The 21878-nt window shown below is 46.7% G+C and overlaps 2 protein-coding genes across 6 annotated transcripts in view; both read left to right on the forward strand.

Moving 5' to 3' along the window:
- The window catches only part of LOC142576440 (uncharacterized), a 291100-nt gene that overhangs the window by 117051 nt on the left and 152171 nt on the right, over positions 1-21878 (forward strand). The gene's annotated exons all lie outside the window — the stretch shown is intronic.
- Positions 1686-15541, forward strand: LOC142576439 (uncharacterized). Its single transcript, XM_075686575.1, has 4 exons — positions 1686-2009; positions 3317-3403; positions 9537-9750; positions 15345-15541. Exons 2-4 carry the CDS (start codon positions 3362-3364, stop codon positions 15518-15520), a joined length of 432 nt encoding a protein of 143 aa, XP_075542690.1. The 5' UTR covers positions 1686-2009; positions 3317-3361; the 3' UTR covers positions 15521-15541.

Consider the following 21878-nt stretch of genomic DNA (forward strand, 5'->3'; position numbering starts at 1 on the left):
AAATAAAACAAAACGGATACGCAGCCATTCCCGCAGATGGTATGATTTTGATCAGTGGCCGATTTTGAGGAGGCGGGTAGGTGCCGCGTCGTCACGGCACAATTATAACAATTGGCCACGTCGACTTTAATACCGGTGTCGGTGCTATCAGCATTGGCGGCTTGAGAGAAGCACGGTTGAATACCGCGCAAGAGAAAAGTACAGTGCACACCACCGATGCGAAACTGACAAACAATTTTAAAGGGCAGCGACGGAAAGCGCTTCTGTTGCGACTTCAGAACTCTTGGCCGTCGCGACCGGATGTTTCTGTTGCGACGTCAGAATTGCTGTCGTAATGTCAGAGTCGCTGTCATGATAGAAAGTTGTTGTTCCGACTTCAGAACTCTTGTTGTCGCGACAGAACGTTTCTGTTGCGACTTCAGAGATCTTGGTCTTCGCGACAGAATGCTTCTGTTGGGACATCAGAATTTCTGTCGTAACGTCAGGAATGTCTGTCAACTACGGAAACGTGAGGAACTTCTGTCGTACAACAGAAATTTCTCTAGTTGCGACATGAATTCCTGCTGTCTTCTTCAACTGGGGTACCTTGTGGATTCTATCGCAGACGCAAGTAAATCACAAAGCTAATGAAGAAACACTGAATAAAACCGTGCATAAGCAGCCGCGTCTATTCGCTGGAATGCACGGTAGCACTTGGCTGCGAACGTATTGTACACCGCCGCACATTTCTGGCACCACCACATAGGACACATTCACGTTCAGAGACATGCGGTTTTTTCCAGGAATATTCATGCGCCGCACGATAAATACAGAAGGCATGCACGACAGGAGCGCAATACGCACACATTCACCACACCAAAACGAAAGCAATGCGGATGACACGGGTGTAACCCGCGCCACACGAGCGATTAATTCTCTTAGATTTGATGCTTTCTGACTGAATAAGTTACAACGCGCGCGGAAACATCGCACACTGGACGTGTACCTCCGAGATCATGTCAACAATTTCTATTGCTACAGTAGAGGGTGACGAAAGCAACAAGTCGTTTAAAACGAAGTGACGGCGCAGGTTGCACGGGCAGTAGCGCAAGGCGTCGTGGGTGGGCATGTATGGGCTTCAAAACAGCTGAAAGTAGGCGGCAAACTTTCCGGAAGGGAGCAATGGGAGACTTGGCTCGCCAGCCTCGACCAGGCACGGCGGACCGCACAAGCCAGTGGAGTTCTGGGCTAGGGGCTCCACCCCCTCACTTTCCACACCTTTTTTTTTTCTTGTTTACTAAACCTTTTTATATATATTTCTTCAAATTACAGCCCAGAGAAGGCTTCCTAAGAATGGCATACGCGAATCTCGAAGGCCATCTTTTTACTGCCTGCATGCGACGGAAGCTCCTGGAAATCGAAAACACGTCATAGAATTTCTTTCTGCGCTAAAGTATAGCGGATAATATAAACTGTGTGATCGTTGTTTATGTATTGCAACATCTATATGCAGTTGGGCGCAACAAGGCACAAAGCGAGTGTGTGCTGGTTATTATTTTAGTCACAACGGAGGCCAACCAAACTCCCAATTTCACAGGTGGCGCCACCCACCACCCCGTTTCAAAGTGGTTGCTCATAGTATCCATCCACCAATCTTGTTCTCTTGTTTACATGTGCTGTCGGTCGTACGAGTTGCTACGATGTGTTTGTTTGATCGTGTTTTGCGTTTGCTGTAATGAATTGTGACATAGTTCGCGTGCACAAAAGTGCCAGAAGATAGCTTGTGTCTCGCTGCAAACTCGCGGTATGCGTGGTGCGCCAGGCAAACGTGGACCAACGATTTTCATGCCATGGAGTGCGTTCCCTTTGTCCGTGGTGGTTGTGGAGAGTTCGGTGGGCGCCGCAAAGAAATGATGCGCATTATTAGCGTTCCGCAGGTCGTCCACTACGCAACTGCATGTATGCGGGAATAACTTTGCAGCTCCGGCAACTTGGAGGGCGCTTTTCGACCGCATCGTACCATTTAAAAGGTGAGTACACGCATGCTGTGCTTGCTTCTCGTGTGTGCCTAGAGTGCCTTGCGAGCGTAAGAAATCGAACTCCCGCGACGACATTGACTGTGCCGATGCTTGCTGAGCGTTGGTTGACATAATTTGCTTGCGCAAGTTTATTGGCTTAATGCTAAATTGAAAGTCTTGGTGAGCGCTTCCTTCCGGTGAGAGGGATTAGGTTCGGCAACAGTCCTCATTTGCGCGAGCTGCCACTTTTCTGCTAAAGTTGGATAATAAAGACTCATCTGCCTCTTTACCTATTCTTACTGCAATGACGTTTCCTCTCTTACTTATGCTTCGAGGTTGAAAATAATGTCTGTTTACGCGGTTGTTGGTTTGTGAGCAGTTATTGGGAAAAAGTATAAACACCATGCAAGTGATCTTGCGCGCGACAGCGACGCGATGTAGATGGTTGTCGCGCTCGCTCGTTCCCTACAAGTCGTACCCCATGCGAGCGGTCTTGCGCGCGACAGAGACGCGATGTAGATGGGTGTCGCGCTAGCTCGTTCCGTACAAGTCGTACCCTATGCGAGCGACGACATTGAGAGCCGTCTCCCCGGTGTTGCCGGTATGAGGGCAGCAAATACGCGCCAAAAGTGTGCTTTATTAATTTAGTTTGCTGTGTTTTACTCAAAGGAGCAGCGTAAAACATTTCTTTAAAGTCTTGCAGTAGGTTCTTAACCTTGCACGTATCAAAATAGTCGTTTGCTTGTTCCGTGCAACAAGCGGTAGTACTCGACTGATGTACAATTCCGGCTTCGCGCTATTGTCTGTTCGCTCATAGCACTTCTGGGCGACGAGCGACGAATTCTAGATTTCCAGAACCAGGCGACAAAGAACGAGCGATATGTTCGCGCGACGGCCCGTTTGCTCGCTCAAAGCCGTCGCGCACAAAATCTCCCTCATAGGGTTCGGGCAAAAAGATTTAAGCAATTACGGCTTGCTACTACTACAGCTTACGTTTTGAGACAAGGTGTTTTGACATAACTTTGACATAACTAGAGATGACAAGGGAAAGTTGCTTAACTGATAGAAAAAAAAATGAATTGTTACGTAAACAAACATTTGTTTGTAATGTACTGTAGCTGTAGGTCTTAAAAATTTTATTGTCATGAAGAGGTCCCTATTATCACAATATTTATCAGTAACTTTGACCTTGTGCTCTGTTCCCACCCTGCAGTGGTGCAAACATTGTTTTTGTGACTTTTTCTGTGCTCCTTGCATGTGTTCACAATGACTTCTTTAAAGTGCCACTGCTATAAGTTAACGCAGAACCTATCTTGCAGGGGCAAGGCCGTGACCAACAACAGTGTCCACGTCAGGGAGGAGCTATGGCTGCAGCAGCACTGTGTGTAATCGGATGGTCTGGTCAGGTATGACTGAAGTGTATGTGTTTGCAAAAGTAGGATCTCGGTATCATTCGTCAATAAGTTTATGGACATATTACTCAGCACTGCTTACTAAATAGGCTAAATATCTGCTCAACTTTATTCAACTTGCTGCTTATTTGTGTCTGTAGACATTATGTACACATTACCTTGTTCACTTTAAAACTAGACCTAACATGTCTTGAGGTTTATTTTTTCTTGCATCAATCACTTGGCTGCACGTTACATTTTATTTTGCTTAGTACACATTATATCTACCTCTTGTTATTTTGTTTTATTGATTTGAAACTTTCCTGTGTTACACCTTTTATATCCACTTTTTTTTTCGTTTAGGCTACACGCTTGTGCAGTTTCTGCACACGTAAGGATTAAAAGTGTAATGGGCCAAATATGTCACAGGTCTAAGCATGCAGCATGCTTACCATTGTTTAACATTGGTATTACAATTATTGTGAGGTTTACTTGCACGAACAAGACTAATTGAAAAAAGTTGGACAAGACAGTGCACTAGACTTCAACTTACAAGCTTTATTCAGAAAACACGCAATGAGGCCCCACCTTATGCCCAAAAATATCTGCAGACAGATGCATAAATAAATGTTCCACATGGGAGGAAACCAAATGCGCAACAAAGCCAATACTGCCCACAACAAACCATTAAAAAGCATTCAGCAGGTTCTTCTCAAGGTACAACAAACACTCCTTTATCAGTGAGTTCCAGTGAAGGAGTGCTTACACATTCATCATCAGCCTTTGAAATGCCAAACACCAAATATTTCCTTATCTAACTGCCTGCCAAACCGTCTGAGCACTTGCTTGTTTTGAAAACACAGGTGGCATTTACGAGCACATCTTCGGCAGTGGTCAGCCAAATGGGCAGTGCCTGCTAGAGTGTTTACAGCGTTCCGGTGCTCCCTAAGCCTCTCATTCAAGAACCTGCCCTTTTGTCCAATACAGCACTTTCTACAGGGAAGTGAAATCTTGTATACCACCCCCACATTGCAGTTAAAAAAGTGGGTGACATGCTCCTTAGTGCATGTACCCTGATTCCCGGCGTTGCTTACCAACCTGCACATTCTTGCGAGCTCTAGTGGCGCTGAAGAAAACACCTACACTGCACTGGTTTGCCACATTGTTTAGGTGGTGGGACACCCCATGTACAGATGGCACAGCCACAGAGCGCCCACTGGCACGTGCGTTATTGCACCGAGCAGCTGCCAGATCTGTTTTTACCTCTTTAATGAGGCTCCCAGTAGTTGACACCAAAGTGTTATCGAGATACCCGGCCCTACATAAATGGCTCGCTTGTTGCTGAGCGCCGCAGGAAACCTGGTGCACAAGATTTAACCAGAACAGCTCTCGGGCAGCTAGGAGCTATGCATTCTTTAACATGGAGTATGCCAAACGGTAGTCGAGCAAGGGCTTCGTTTTCCTAAGAGAGTATATATAATAAGGAAAGTATGATTTAAAATTATACGAATATCGAATGATTGCAGGTGATCATCTTCTGGCAACTCATGTGTGAACTTGAGTCCTACTGAACACTGTTCGAAAACACCCACAATGTTTTTAACAGCAAAGCCAGCACAACAAGAAAGTCATTAGCACTTCCACATTGCCCACTGGATGTGCAGTAACGCATGTCCCAGTGGTAGCCGTGCAGCTCTGCCATACATACACAGGGTGTCCCACCGCCTAGAAGAAAGGTGGCGAAAAAGTTTGGTGTAGGCATTTTTTCAGCACCGCTAATGCTCACAAGAATATGCAAGTTGGTAAACATTGCCGGGCGTCAAAGTACATGCACTAAGGAGCATGTCACCTGCTTTGTTAACTGAAATGTAGTGGTGGTATGCTACATTGCACTTCCCTGTGGAAAGTGGTATATTGAACAAACAGGTGCCTGAATGAGTGGCTTGGGGAGTACCGGAATGCTGTAAATGCTCTCACAGGCGCTGGCTACTTGGCTGATCACTGTTAAAGTACCCATAAGTGCTCCCCATGTTTTCATAGCACACAAGTGCTCAGTCAGTTTGCCAGGCAGTTATATAGGGAAATGTTTGATGTGTTTTGCATTTCGAAAGCTGCTGATGAATGCATAAGCACTCCATCACTGGTACCAGCTAATAAATAAGTGTTGTGTCTTCAGAAAAATCTGGTGAATGCTTTGTAATGGCTTCTTGTGGATGCTTATCAGCTTCTATGTGCATTTCGTTATCCCCTATGTGGCACATTCGTTTATGCATCTGTCTCCACATTAACTGAGCATGCGGTGGCCTGTTTGCATGTTTCTTCTGAATAAAGCTTGTCAGTTGAAGTCTACCGCTTTGGCTAGTCCGACCTTTATTCCGTACGCCTTGTTTGTGCTAGTAACTATGTCACAGGAGCTGTGTCAACGCCAACTACCCCAACCTTCTCCATTTTTTCACAATTATTTCTCAAGTTCCCAGAACAATAGACACGAGCTTGAATTTCTTTAAATGGTAAATGAAGGCCAGTATTCACTGTGCTGTAAGTACTACAGCAGTGAAGAGTTTTCTAGTAAGCTTGCTTTCTTTCTCTACATTTATTTATATTCTTCTTAAGCTATACCCATTCATGCAAGTAGGCATTGTGGCAGACTCTGTGTCCAGTTGCATCGTTTTCGACTTTGTCTATACTGCATAGACCACATAGTTGGTACATAGTTCAGTCTATTGATGCACTATCATTAAATAAGCGTGCAGTTTTGCACATGCAAGATTGCCTGCTCGCTATTGCTAAAGCATTTGCTGGTTATTGCTATGTTGCTCATCAAGTGAACTTGATTTCAACAGCACCACACAGAACATCTGCTTGGCAGTGGTGTAATTTTAATAGTGACTATCAGCCAACAAGCTCTAAGTCTACAGCGGTCCAGAAATAATTCTATTACTTTGGGCCTCTCCACATATTTGGTTAGCACAGTGGGCAGTTTTCTATTTATTCTGCTTGGTGCTGTTCACGTGAGAATATTTTCAACTAGCAAGTACAAAGTGTAATGCTGTCAAAAGCCTTTGATTACTGGGCAAATGAATTGAAAGCATGGTACGTAATCCAAAAAGTATTTTTCACAAAATACTAGTGTCAAGAACAAGCATCATATGCACTGCAACTCATGGTTTTATGTTGGTATGCAGGTATCTCAAGCTAAGGGTGCTTGTGCATGTATTTTCCACATATTAGCTAATGCTTTAGCTACATGAAACTGTCTATGTTCTGGCTGCTGAAGTCAAATTTGTGGTTGATGAACCTGCTTATTTTTGCTGTGCACTTACATTTCTGTTGTTTCTTAAGGGTTGTAGCCATGTGACAACTGATGTATTGCAGCAATGTCAAAGGTAGCTTCCACCCATTATTGCTACAGTGTGCCAACAGACACCTGTCGCCGTATTGGTGCATTTTCTGAGAACCAGCCGTATCCTCTAGGTGAAATTTGTAGTGTCGTTTTGAGTTTGCCAGTCAGTTCATATAACTTGAGGATAAAATTTACACAGTGAAGGAAGGGAGACCATACAACATGACCAGTGATGACTGAATCCTTTGATAGAAGGAATAAAAATAACACTGAATGTGTGCTTATATTGTGCACAAGTTCCTCCAGAAGGAAAATGTGAGTTGTAATACAAAGGCAAAAAATCACAATAAACAGTATTTGCGTAAAAAAAAGTGAATAGTCAGACTAATTTCTATCCCTTGTCATCTAGAAAGGACGCCTTTTTTCATGCATTCATAATGGGGGCTTGCTCACACGTCTTGTGGTATGCCTCTCTGATTTCTCTTGTCAATTTTTCACCGTGGGTGGAAACAGATAAACTAATTTAATCTGGCCTAAAGCCCTATCGCGGCAATGCACGGCCAAGTCAGACGAGCATGCCGGTCTTCTCAGTAAAATGTGGTGATTTCTTTGGTACATATTTAGTTCCTGGCCTGTCAGCTTCCTAATATTGGAATGCAGTACACTGCCCCTAACACACACTAGACATATTTCGTGGTATGTTTAACCAAGCGTACCTCGCTTGCCTGCTCGCTTTTCTCAGTTCACTTGTGGACTGTGCGGAATACCTGCCTACTTTATTTTTTCTCTCGAAATATGTGTGCATAGCATTCCACAAGCGCATTGAGAAAGGCGTCCAGGCAAAGGAGATTTGTATAAATTGCCACTAAATATGTCTTGTGTCCGTCATTAGTAGTGTATTCTATGCCTCTGTTCATGTGTATGTTTCGTCAAATGCACAGGGTCGTCAACTCTTGGCACGAACACGACTCAGCGTGACCACGCCCCGCGGAGTGCCAGCGTGCATGGTGCAGGGGGGATGTGGAGCTTCGTGCATCTGCTAAAGTGCGGGAGCACGCCATGCTTTAGCGGATGACACATGACAAGAAGTCCCACCTCTAAGCCCCTGTGCGCCTGCGCCGCTTAGCTCCGTTGCACAGCCATGCAATGCGCGCTGGCAATCCGCGGAGTTCGGCCACTCTGCACCATCTTCGTATTAAGAATAGACGGTCTTGTACATGGGGCAGACTGGCCGCTGTATAAGCATGTGCCCAGGAGAGCACCATTATTCACTCAAGGGACAAGCATGCTCGTCCCACTTGACAATGCATTGACACAACTGGTGATGTACGCCAGATTTAGATTGTTCATCTCTTTTGTTTACTTAAGGCAACCAATTGATCAACAATATCACTGAGGCATACCATTTAAAAAAGAGGGACATCTGTCAGCCAGTACTCATTATGATTGCATTACAAAGAGGAATACTCTCTAAATGACACGGAATAGTGATCACTCCGTGCTTATTTGTTCTATTTTTATGCAAGTACTGTTTATCATGATTTTGTACATTTGTATTGCAACTTGTGCCCTTTGTCTTAAAAGATCGCTTGTGCAGTGCAAGGGCACACGCAGTATAAATATTATCTTAAATTTTTGCACCAAAATTAATGTTGAATTGGTAGCTTTTGTGTCTTGTTGTCTTCTTTCTGTCCCTTGTATCACTCAAAAGGTAAACATTAACGTACACCAACTTTCTTAATTACTTGCCCGTCAGTGTTGATAAACATGAAATGTTGTTTTCAGCCAGAATATTTTTACCATTTCTCATTTCCGGTCAGCATAGTGCTAATCCTTTGGCTTTTTATAAAGCGTGCTAATATGTACTTCTGATTAATGCAAAAGTTAGTTCTAGTTGGTGGTAGCTGAACTTGGACATCATGACAAGTGCAAGGGCACACACACACACAAAGAGACACAGTCTGAACCGGCGCTAGACATCAACTGAAGGGCTTAATGACAAAAAACAGCAACACACATATTGCGCAAAAACCTACAAAAAGATGTAGAAGGTGCAATTGTCCCTAAAGAGAATTCCGCTGCCGCTGTACTAGCGCTGTACTGTTACAACAAACATTTTAAACCTGGTCGCAGTAAAAGGAGCGTGCACACTGAGTTCTGAAGTTTGAAGTTGTGACGGGACTTGGCGCATTCGTCGCTGCAGTTTAGTCATGACGAAAATATAACTGCTGAGATGAGTGAGTGGTGCGAGTGGTTTTCAGAGCCCACAAGGGAATTCACTTGTTTTCAACCATGCAAGGGTAATCTTACTTTCAAGGCATGTCTCCAATGTTCTTTAGAACAAGGCCATGTAGTGTGTGATGGTGGTGGATTTTGGAGACTGGCGCGCGTAGGTCTCTAGGTAACGTGCTGCACTGTTCTCCGTGTGACACTGCAATCTTGGAGGCCTTGACGTCACTCGTTCTTGCACTGTTCTCTGCATGGCGGTGCGCCTATTTGAATCAATTGTTTCGCTTTCTCTGTTAATTTCATTATTGCAAGGTTAGACTGTACGAAATATGAGTGTTTGCTGCCCTTAAAATGGGAAAATTTTATTAGTTTAATCCTTTACACAAAAATGAATTTCTTGGTGAGGTTGGGTTTAACCCCAGTTTTTTTAAACTTGTTCGAGGGGCAGAAATAGGAAATTATAGAGTTGCATCAGAAATTGACGGATCTAATTAACCTATATCATATTGTTTTATACAAGTGCGTTTTAGTGTTAAGAATACTGCTCAGGAAAAAAACACTTCATATCTATTGCAGGTACAGATTGGTGTGGGATTTGTGATGCCACTCAACAAGTGGCATTACATATTCAAGTCTGCTTCCGACGGAAAGTGCCCATTAGAGGTGGCATGGCACCTGTGGACACCAGTGCAAGCAGGTGAAAGCAGCCTGACTGGACAGGCCTGCCGGACAATGTGCCGCGCATCTTGGAAGCTTCCGGCAACACCGGAGAAAGTGGCTGCTTTGAAGAGTAAGTCAACAGTCACCTCATTTGAGAAACATAACTGCATATCTACAAGTTATCTGAATGAGTTAGCATTACATGATGTATACAGAGCGACAAGAAATGCCAAAGGAAGAATGAGGCAAGTGCCTATATATTATATCTTTTTCTTCTGCTGTATATGCACTGTGTCTCGACACACAATTTAAATGTCTCTGTGGGTATGAAAAACAGCACAAGATAATTTCGGGATATGGGTTTCCGGCGAAAATCGCCCACAAAGTTTCCCCCATAATCAGTTTCAATTAAAAACAATCAAGAAAGTCGGGTGGCTACACGAGCGGTTAATTTTGACAGGACCTTGATAGCTTGCATTCACCTGCTGCTCATTGTCTTAACAGAAGTGAACATTTAAGCACCTCATTGTCTTTGAAATTTCTAATGTAGACTTGGCATGCGTTATTGTAGCTTTTCACGCTGCAGCTTTCATTTCACTTTTTTGAAATAATGCTTCTCAAGAAAATTGGGTTCCGACACAGCTTGGCAAATTGTATGGTTTAAAAGAAGCTTTTTAAACTACTGCCGTCCAAAGTGTTGACTGTGGTCAACTGATGTGCTGCTTTACAATCTGCAGCATTCACAGCCATGCAATTTCAAAACACTATTCTGATTATTGGGATGTAAAAGTTATAAACAGGGATAAAGTGCCTCGGAAAGGGTGGCCAACGTTTCGTTAGGAGGACCTATCTTCTCAAAGGCTGCCTCGTCATCCTCGGCATGTTGGTTTTAAAGTGTTAGTAGAGTGACGTCACATGCAGTTGTCGGGAGTGGCTGGTTGTAAAGGGAGAGACTTGAAGGAGAATGAGCGCGGTCACCTGATGTCTGTAAGCATGATTCCTAAGACGTAGGAACAATAGTGGGAGTGGGAAGGCGGGGAGAAAAGGAGAAAAAAAGAGACCAAGAGGGAAAGAAAGAACAAGAAAAGAAAAAGGGCATAGGAAGGTGTTAGGGAAGCAAGAGGTTAGGGAGCATTCAGGGGTGTCTTTGGCAGCATGTTCTTGTGGCTTTAAAGGAGCCGGTGAGGCGGTCAGTGCTCGAGTAACAAAAACAACCCGAAAAGACATTAGTTGAAAGAATGACTTGAGTAGCATAGCAGCAATGCGTCGGATAATTTAGAAGGAGTTAAGATGGCAGCAAGGAGTCTGGAATGCAGTGCATAGGGTAGCTGGAAGGCAGCGGCACGGTCTTTCTCGGGACGTTAGTCCCAGTAGCTCAACGTAGGTGTCGTCACAGCGGTATGCAGAAGTGGCGATACCCTGTGTGGCTGAAGCACCGAAGAAGGTATCCTGGCGCCTGGGATTTTGGAATATGTTGGTGAGGGTGTTTCGAAAAAATAGAATAAAGAACAGACAAATATGGGGGTGAACTGAAACTGGAATAACAAATAAGAGGGTGGCATGAGCAAAAGCGGGCGGAAGCAGATGTACATGGGAAAACATATTTATGCGAACATATTTATGGGGATTCTACAGACTTCCTATTGCGCTGCACTGACAGGCCCCACACATACCTACGATACATAGACGACATATTCATAATATGGTGACATGGTCAAGACAGCCTAGATAAATATGTAGGATTTCTAAATTCTTTTCAGCCAACAATAAAATTCGCATCAAAATCTTCAGTGGAGCGCATAAACTTTCTGGACTAAACAATATACATTGACACTGGGACACTAATGACAATGCTGTATGGAAACCTTTTGACAAACAACAGTACCTAGAATATACAAGCCACCATCAAGCCACATTGCAAAGAAGGCATCTTTAAAGGCCAAGCACATGGCTACGTCACATGTGTGTTGAAAACCAAGACTACATAGATAGACTTGATCACCCTAAAGAAACCCTATCAAACGGGAACCACCCAAAGAGTGCCCTTCAGAACTTGACTGAGCCGACGTACTCAAGCCCCACCGTAGGATCACAAGAACAGCGCCTCTTCTTACTACTAAATTCTCACACTCCCAAACATGAACAACATCCTCAATAAATACTACCCAATTCTCACCAGCAACCAGAAACAAGATTTTTCCCGCCCTGCCCAGAGTAGTCTTGAGATGCAACACTATAATATTAAGGATATTCTTGTATGTGCCAAACTAAAAACAACAACGAAGTTAGGAAGCAGTCCCTGTGGCTGCCCGGGTGCTCTACATGCAAACATATTTAATCTACTACTACAGTAATAAGTACAGCATCAAATTACTCAAACAACGTAACTTCGAGTTTCATCTGCACATCAAGCAATGTAGTCTACTGTCTAGAATGTGCCACTTGTAGCAAATAATACATAGGTGAGACAGGACAAAAAATCATAAAAGACTGAACGGTCACCGCGCAGATACAAAACAATTTACCTAAAGGAGTAGCCAGCCACTTCAATGAACATGTCATATGTGACAAAGCAAGGCTCTATAGACTACAAATTTCCGCTCACCTCGCTAGAGGAAACATCTGGAATCATACCTCATACACAAGTTTAAATGCCTACATCCAATGGGAATCAATTTAACACAGCAACTTAGAATCTTTAAAAACTTTAAAGCTGTAACTTAAATCGGAAAGCCTCATGTCATCAACCAAGGCGCAAAACACATTGTGCCACCAGCTAAACTTAATTCTTAACCTCACCTATTCCACCGTTTCTAATTTTTACCTGCTTACTTCTCAATTTAATATATTCTTTCGTGTTTTAATGTTTATATCAACTGTATGACCCCTTTTCCCATGTACACCTGCCTCCGCCCGCTTTTGCTCATGTAACCCTCCTATTGTTATTCCACTTTCAGTTCCCCCCTTTTGTCTGTTTTCTATCATATTTTTTTAACACCCTCACCACCGCAATACAAAATCCCAGATGCCAGGATACGTTTTTCTGCGCATCAGTCACACAGGGTATCACCAGCTCTATATACCACTGTGACGACACCTGCGTTGAGCTACTGAGGCTGACATCCCTAAAACACCATGCCTCTGCCTGCCAGCTACCACATACATTGCATCCCAGACTCCTTGTCGCCATCTTAATTTCTTCAACATTACCCGACGCGTTGCTGCTACGCTACTCAAGTCATTCTTTCAACTGATATCTTTTGGGGTCTTTTTTGTTACTCGCACACTGACCGCCTGACCAGTTCTTCTAAAACGGCAGAAAGATGCCGCCAATGACACTCCTGAATGCTCCCTAACCCCTCACTTCCTTAACACGCTCCCATGCCCTTCTTTTTCTTGTCTTTCTTTTTTTGCCTCTTGGCATCTCTTTTTTTCTCCTTTTCTTTTGTTTCTTTTCTCGCCGCCTTCCTATTCTCACGGTCTTGTGCCCTCGTCTTAGGAACCATGCTTACAGACGACAGCGCTCATTCTCTTTAAAGTCTCTCCCTTTACAACCAGCTGCCACTGACAACAACTGCACGTGATGTCACCCTACTAGTCCTTTAAAACTAACATGGCAAGGCTGACCAGGCCACTTTTGACGAAGATAGCTCAAAAGTTGGTCAGCCTTTCTGAGGCACCTCATCCATGTTTATAACCTTCATACCACTGTGTGCTATTCCATCTGTCAGCCGCTTTCTTGATTTTAGATGTTCTGATTATTGAAGTTTGTAAGACATGGCCTATCCGCACTTTCGGCATACTTTCAGTGATCTCATTTTATTTAAGCATAAGAATGAGGAAAGAACTGCTACACAAAGAAAGCACCTCGAACATTAGTCGCATGTACGCTCTGATCTGCATAGCTGATCTTGTTCTACGCAAAGCATCCTAAAATTTTCATGCCTCTTGTCGGTGCCAAGAAAAGCAAGGTGCTGGGCATCATGCGGAATTCCAGCGCTTTCCGCCAGCCTGGATTAGAAAGGACTGTATAGTGTGGCTGTAACTGCCATTCTTCTGCCAAGATTCAATTGTCTAATGGATCAAAGTACCAGGTACTCTTGTAGTCGCATCAACACTCTGCCGAAGATTTCATTTCCTACATAAATATGTTTTTTTTAAACAGACGAGCATGAAAGATTGCTCTGTATTACGTTAAGATGCTTCTTTGGGCTTTTTTTACATTGAAGATGTAGGTTACCTTAGCAAAGTAGCAATATGGAGATTGAAAAGTAGAAAAAAAATGGCAGATCCCATGCACTGTGAGAATCGATGTACACGAAGCACACATTGTTTGCTTTGATTGACAATAATTAACGGTGATGTTAGTGGCAAGTTTGTAATTTTTTCAGTGTTTAGTCCAATACGAAAGTGGCGAGTTGATGTTAAGCATTACCTTGCATGCACCACTTCTGTTTTTCTGCATAGCCCACAGAACACACAGGGAGATGTGTTTGCTTGAGGCGTTGTTGCGAGTCATTGTTCATAATCTCTGAGAAGGAATGGAGCGTTGTCATTGCCTCACATGGCGCACCGCATCATGGCAGAAATATTAAACTTTAATTGAATTATGAGGCTGTGCATACTTCAATTAGCTATTGTAATTGTATGTATACAATGTATACATAAATTCGCGGTCTGCTCTACATTTCACTGCGTAGCGAAGACGCTCCTGTTCTGTGTGACACTTCTTTCAAGTCTGGGTGTCCTCGACGTCGAGTGCACGCCTTGCTGGCGCGTGTTAATGGGCTCCTTCTACATACATGGCCAACACACTGTTGAGATTCCAGCTCAAAGCGCTCTCTTCAGACTAAGGACGATTCTAATGTTTACACTATCACAGCCCAGCAGCTGCATTTTTCTCGCATAGAAATTAAAACCAGCACAGCACGTGCAATACACACTAACGGTGAAATGCTGGGGCAGCAGCGCCGGTCAGGATGTGCAGAGGTGAGCGCCATCTAGTAATGTTGCAAGAAATCCAACGGCACGCATGACAAGACCATAGCAGCTGCAGCGCCCGTAATGTTGGGAGAAGAGGCAAAAAAAGCTTCACTTTAAAACATTAGTTGCCATCATTTGCAGCTAAATAAAGCTTGCAAGCCAGCCATTATACAGCTTTTACATGAAATCTTTTATGCCTATATGGCAAATGCTAAAGTTACGACTTCCTCACCAACTGCACGAGCAACAAGTAAAGCTAACAAATTATAGAATGGACAAATCAGACAGCTTGCACCTTGCAGCTCCCCTGCATGCGTTAGAGACAGTGTAGCCAAATTGTGGCTCTCTGAATTTGACAGGAATTTGGGTGGTTGAAGAGCAGACAAATTATGCAAAATCAGAAGCCAAATATCCACCCCATAAGGCTTTGAGTACAGCTCCCATGTGTCTAAATTTTGCAGTTAAGCCAACCTCCAGATGAGAAGAGGCGTGGCTTTGGCAAAAAACATACAAAAATTCCATGTAAATCTGCAAAACAATGTGATGCATGTGTATGCATACTCACTGCAAATAAACCTGTGCTGGCTTGCGTCCTGGGTAGCATGTTTGTGTGTGACATTTGCTGCATTTTGTTATCTTAAACTTTTTTGAAGTGATAAGAGCAGATTTCCTTCATTCACTTATTGCTAGAAATCATTGGAAAAACAATTTACTTATATATTTATTGCACTCTCCTTTTAGACTGCCTGGCGAAATACATAAGTGACCATCCAATGATGCCACCTGCACCACATCCGGAGAACCAACTTGCTTCCCTGCGAAAGCACCTTTGGAGCTCTCTTTTACACAAGCAGGACGCCAGAGCAAGCGAGTGGAAAAGTAAATACAGTACAAGTCCAGTGATGCTTTTTCAATAAAGTGTGATGATATGCTACGTAGTATGGTGCTTTACATATTGATTTGTTATGGCATGAAAATAGCCGCATCTTGGCAACATGTATATACAGACTGTACACTTCACAAGACTCAACATCACATAAAGATAACCCGTCATGAGCTTCCGAATGGCAATGGCTGCTCCTTCAATTCATCACACAACTTGCCTTTGACGTGCTGCGCCCACGATGATATCCAACCCAGTGCCCACCGTGCCACCCATCACCCACCGTGCCGCCCAGCACCCACTGTGCCCAGCAACCACCATGCTGCCCAGCACCCGCCGTGCCCAGCAACCACCATGCCGCCCAGCACCCACCGTGCCACCCGTCACCCACCATGTCACCCAGCACCCACCATGCCACCCGTCACCCAGCATGCCACCCACTACCATAATCCACCATGATGATGGATGATGGATTCCACTATGCCCAGCATCGGGCAAATTTTCAATAGGGAACAGCGTTCACACATATATTATTGCAGTTTATGCACATCGGCTCCATACTACGGCCAGTTGGTCGAGCACTATACCGATTCCCTCACCCTGCCCCGAAGCTTTCAACGCGGGCGGGGGCGCGCATTCGGCAACGCGGCCTCGAAAGGCCGCCGCCGGTTCAAACAAACAGGCGCCGCGCTCCTTCCTCGGTCCAGGCGCTTCTCGAAAACGCAAGCGCCGGTCCCAAGGCTGCCGCCGCTGCCCCAGAGCGAGCAAGCTCTGCATGCGAGCTATGCCAACGCCGCCATCCCTTATATAGGTGGTGATGCTGGCCCTGTGCGTGTGTGTGCCTTCTCGCCGAGCTGAAATTCACGCTGCTCGGCGCGTGTGTGCATACATAAAGTAAATCGGCGTTTGAAATCGGGTTCGCGCTTGCGCTGTTCCCGAGTCCAGCGCACACTTCGGCGTCGAGAGGACGCGGCAAGCCGTCACTCGAACAAATATTTCGCTGTGTAGCGCCACTGATCCGCAGCCCACGCAAAGCTTACACGCAAGCATGTGCGCCGGGGACGACCACAGTCGGTATACGTCGCCGTGTAAACAAGCGAGGAATGTTTTTTTCCAGAGATACCGTTGCTCTGAGCAAACGTGCTGATCCCGCACAAGATAAAACGTTGGGGAACGTTTTTTAGAGCGCAGCTCTTTGGCGTCCGTTCCTGGGTTTCGCGTCGTCGTCGGCGTTGTCGTCGGCCTCGTAACCAGCTCCGCCCCCCTTTCATCCCCCCAGCGCTAGCAGCGACCGACTGATACCGCTGGATGCCGCTGACGCCGCTAGAGAGTCAAGATAACGTGACTGCATAGAACACCGTCGCCGCCATGCAGAAAGAGGAGGAAAGGGTATCTGTATATCTGTATATGTGCACCGCCCGAGCCGAAATTGCCGCTGCCGTTCGCCCTGTGCGGTGGCAATCAGAGCCAGATCGGTGGCGGCTTGACATAAAGACAAACAGCAATTTCCTAACACTTATGCGGGAGAACATCCCGTTCCTCTCGCTCGTAACGCGTCCCACGGCTGTGACAACCTCGCGAGGCACTTGTATAGATCTCGTCTTTGAGAATCAAGCATTGGTGTACCAAGTCGAACATATATCAGTCTATTTCTCCGACCACAAAGCTTCCTTCATGACTGTCAAGAACTGTTAGTGGAGTCTTTGTTAAACGAATACGTGTGAAAAATAAAAAAAAAATTCTGTGATAGCGCATACATGTGTTGCTCGATTTCTTTGCCTCAATCTATCGAAAAGGTGAAACAGCTTATTTGCTGCGCTCAAATTTCGCATTAGGAAGTAACGTAATCGTCGGTAATTTTTTTCAACTCTTCCGCACCGGCTTCCGCAAGGCGGACCGGAGCCTCGCGGATCCTGTGGAACGGCGTGCACATTGAGCATATTGTTTGGATCGGACTGCTGGTACGATCTGTTGGGAACTCGGCGCTGACGCCCGTGGTTGTACCTGGGTCGCAAGCCCCAAGGGTAGCGTTGGCCTGGCGGCCTGGGGTACAACTGGAAGCATCCGAAGGTCCCGGCAAAGCATGAGTCGACTGGTAACAACGAAACAACTTGTTTATTTTAACATCGCAAAGAGTTGGCGGTCAGGTTTGACCGAAGTAGAGAGACGGGAGAGCACTTCACTCAACAGAAGAAATCGGAGCCCTCCTTTTTGGCGTCCGGGGGCAGCTGTTTTTATACTCTCGCAGTTGAGGGCAAGAAGGAACCCCTCAAAAGACGAGCACGTGAATGTACAATGGGCTAATGGTGACGCACACTGTCGTAGCGATGCCGTAGCACCATGTCGAGCACGATCTCGTAGCACCCTGTCGTGGCGCTGCCGGTCGGACACAATGACTGTAATGAGAGGATGGTCCCTGCTTTGGCATCGCCTGTTTCGGGCACAATGACTGGAACGAGATCCCTGCTTTGGCATCGCCTGTTTCGGGCCCAATAACTGGAATGAGATCCCTGCTTTGGCATCGCCTGTTTCGGGCACAATGACTGGAATGCGAGGATGATCCCTAGGCGGTCGCATCGCCGCAGTCGCGCCTGGAAACACCTGGCGATGAGTGTTGCGGCGACGACGATCGGGCCAAAATGTCCGCCGCCCCGCCGCAGTCGCGCCGGCAAAACCACGTGTCGCAGGCGAAACGCAACAGACCGCCCCGCCGGGGGAAGGAGATCCCGATGGACAGGGGACTGCATCCGCTGTTGCGTTTCGCCTGCGACACGTGGTTTTGCCGGCGCGACTGCGGCGGGCGGCAGACATTTTGGCCCGATCGTCGTCGCCGCAACACTCATCGCCAGGTGTTTCCAGGCGCGTCTGCGGCGATGCGACCGCCTAGGGATCCTCCTCGCATTCCAGTCATTGTGCCCGAAACAGGCGATGCCAAAGCAGGGATCTCATTCCAGTTATTGGGCCCGAAACAGGCGATGCCAAAGCAGGGATCTCGTTCCAGTCATTGTGCCCGAAACAGGCGATGCCAAAGCAGGGATCTCATTCCAGTTATTGGGCCCGAAACAGGCGATGCCAAAGCAGGGACCAGCCTCTCATTACAGTCATTGTGTCCGACCGGCAGCGCCACGACAGGGTGCTACGAGATCGTGCGCAGCGCCACGACAGAGTGCTACGAGATCGTGCGCAGCGCCACGACAGGGTGCTACGAGATCGTGCGCAGCGCCACGACAGGGTGCTACGAGATCGTGCGCAGCGCCACGACAGTGTGCGTCACCATTAGCCCATTGTACATTCACGTGCTCGTCTTTTGAGGGGTTCCTTCTTGCCCTCAACTGCGAGAGTATAAAAACAGCTGCCCCCGGACGCCAAAAGGAGGGCTCCGATTTCTTCTGTTGAGTGAAGTGCTCTCCCGTCTCTCTACTTCGGTCAAACCTGACCACCAACTCTTTGCGATGTTAAAATAAACAAGTTGTTTCGTTGTTACCAGTCGACTCATGCTTTGCCGGGACCTTCGGATGCTTCCAGTTGTACCCCAGGCCGCCAGGCCAACGCTACCCTTGGGGCTTGCGACCCAGGTACAACCACGGGCGTCAGCGCCGAGTTCCCAACAGATCGTACAAGCAGTCGGATCCCAAACATCTGGTTGCCAGCGGTGAGATCGCCTACGACTTCAAACAACAGTCTGCCAGCGGTGAGATCGCGACAACGGAGGCCAGCAGCGAAGAGATGCAGTTGACTGTATGCTGAGCAGCTCAACGACGATCCGGGAGCAGTGCAACGAGCCCTGTGTGACGACTGGTTGCCTGCAGCGGAACGACTGCGCGGAATTCCTGCCTGCGAGGTTTGGTGAGTGCGGGACTTTCTTCTTCTGAGCTTTGCCAGGCTTTTGTTAGTGTCAGAAACAGAGCTGGTAATTGTGGTTGTCGTTGCTGCCGGGTTAGTTTGCGGCAAGACAATAGTAAGCAGTAGAGAAAGCAGCATTCAGAGCAGCCATGGATTTGAAGTCGTTGCGCAAACCGAAATTGTTGGAGCTTGCAAGAGAGTTGGGTCTGGATGTCTCAGACAAACTCAGAAAACCAGAACTGCTAACGGCTATTCTTGAGTTAGAGGCTGAGGATGACGAGCTGTCGGAATGCCTTGAGACTATTGAGGAGAGGTCAAAAAGACAGGAGCGCGAACTTAAAGAGCAAAAAGAGAAATATGAGCGCGAACTTAAAGAGCAAAAAGAGAAACAGGAGCGCGAACTTAAAGAACAGAAAGAGCGAGAGCAACAAGAGCGTGACCGTCAACACGCTTTGGAAATGAAGCGTCTTGAGGTAGAAATGGAACGCGCTCGTAATGGAAGTCAGGCACACGGTGCAGGAGAACGAGTATTGTTCAAAATGACTGACCTGATGCGGCCGTTTAAGCTTGGAGAGGACATTGGTTTGTTCCTGGTTAACTTTGAGCGAACGTGCGAGAAGCAGGGGTTCTCTCGGGAAACGTGGCCACAGCGCTTGCTCACTTTGTTACCCGGCGAGGCGGCCGACGTAGTCGCTCGCTTGGATAGAGAGGAAGCAGAGGATTTCGACACAGTGAAATCGAGTCTTCTAAAAAAGTACCGGCTGTCTGCGGAAGCGTTCCGTCGGAAGTTTCGGGAAAATGTGAAAGGCAAAAGTGAGTCATATACAGAGTTTGCGTATAGGCTTATGTCGAACATGCAGGAGTGGCTCAAAGAAGAGAAAGCGTTTGGTGACCACGATAAAGTTCTGCAGTGTTTCGGGCTAGAACAGTTTTATAGTCGGTTACCGGAGAACGTGCGATACTGGGTCTTGGATAGGCCAGACGTTTGTACGGTGGCTAAAGCCGCTGAGCTAGCCGAGGAGTTTGTGACGCGTCGAGCTCGCGGAGCTAAGGACGGTCAAAAGGGTGAATTTGGCTCGAAGTTTGAGAGGCCGAAGTTCACACCCATGAGAGCAAAGGGGAACACGCGTAGTGCGGATGCGAGTGGAAGCAGTGCGACCGAACCTAAGGAGACGGCGGCAGCCGAAGCCGAACGCAGAAAGCGGTTCGAGATGAGGCGAGCGGGCGTTTGTTATTCGTGCCAGAAGCCAGGTCACTTTTCGGCGCAGTGTCCGGAAACAACACCAAAAGTTGTGTTTTTTTTCAATAGGCAGCACTGACGAGAACATGAAGCTTCTCGAGCCTTACATGCGAGACCTCCTCGTAAACGGGAAAGAGTGCCGAGTGCTTCGCGATTCCGCAGCTACGATGGATGTAGTTCACCCGTCTTACGTAGAACCCCATATGTTCACGGGCGAGTGCGCGTGGATCAAGCAAGCCGTGGAAGCTCATAGCGTGTGTCTGCCAGTAGCAAAGGTGCTTATTGAAGGACCTTTCGGAGCGCTTGAGACAGAGGCGGCAGTGTCATCTATGCTGCCACCCCAGTACCCGTACCTATTTTCAAACAGGTCAGATCACCTCCTGCGCGAGAAGGGGCTTTTGTTTGGTGAAGCTAGTGTTCAGGCCTTAACCAGATCGAAGGTTCGGGAGCTCGCTGCAAAGGCGATAGTTGCGGGGCCGACGTTATCAAACAACGAAAAAGGGTCAGAGGCGCAGCAAGCTGATATTCCGAGCACGCCCGAACTGAATAAACTTGAGTCTGTAACGTTAAAGGCGCCAGATACTGGAGAGGAAATGCCCGACACGGGAAAGTTAGAAGAGCTATCTACTGATTTGCTCATCGCGCCTACGTCAGACGGACTTGATAGGTTGCTAAAAGTCAGCCGGTCGGCTTTGATAGCCGAGCAAAAAAAGGATGGCAGCCTGGAAAACGTGCGCTGCAATGTCAAAGAAGGTATCGCCAGGAAAACTGCGCGTTTTGTGGAAAGGGGTGGAGTCCTGTACCGGAAGTATCTAGACCGCCGAGGAGTGGAGTTCGATCAACTGGTCGTGCCTCAATGCTATCGTCAGGATCTGTTGCGCTTGTCACATGGGGGTTCGTGGTCCGGACACCTAGGAGTTAAGAAAACTAAGGACCGTCTCTTGCAAGAGTACTATTGGCCAGGGTGTTTTCGGGACGCAGACCATTTCGTGAGGACATGTGACACTTGTCAGCGGGTGGGCAAACCAGGGGACAAATCGAGGGCGCCGTTGAAATTGGTACCTATCATTACGGAGCCTTTTAGACGGCTCGTTATTGATACTGTGGGACCTCTGCCGGTAACAGCCACGGGGTACAGACACATTTTGACTGTGATCTGCCCAGCGACAAAGTTCCCTGAAGCAGTGCCGCTTAAAGAACTCAGCTCAGTTGAGATAGTTAATGCACTACTGTCCATATTTGCGCGAGTTGGTTTTCCTGCAGAAATTCAATCAGATCAGGGCACAGTGTTTACTAGCGCTTTGACGAC

This window comes from Dermacentor variabilis, chromosome 3 (genome assembly GCF_050947875.1).
Source record: "Dermacentor variabilis isolate Ectoservices chromosome 3, ASM5094787v1, whole genome shotgun sequence".
Taxonomy (NCBI): domain Eukaryota; kingdom Metazoa; phylum Arthropoda; class Arachnida; order Ixodida; family Ixodidae; genus Dermacentor; species Dermacentor variabilis.

Coding starts and splice junctions, on each gene's coding strand:
- LOC142576439 (XM_075686575.1), top strand. CDS start 3,362: ATGGCTGCAGCAGCACTGTGTGTAATCGGATGGTCTGGTCAG. Junction 3,404..9,536: donor TAATCGGATGGTCTGGTCAG/GTATGACTGAAG, acceptor TATCTATTGCAG/GTACAGATTGGTGTGGGATT. Junction 9,751..15,344: donor GAAAGTGGCTGCTTTGAAGA/GTAAGTCAACAG, acceptor CTCTCCTTTTAG/ACTGCCTGGCGAAATACATA.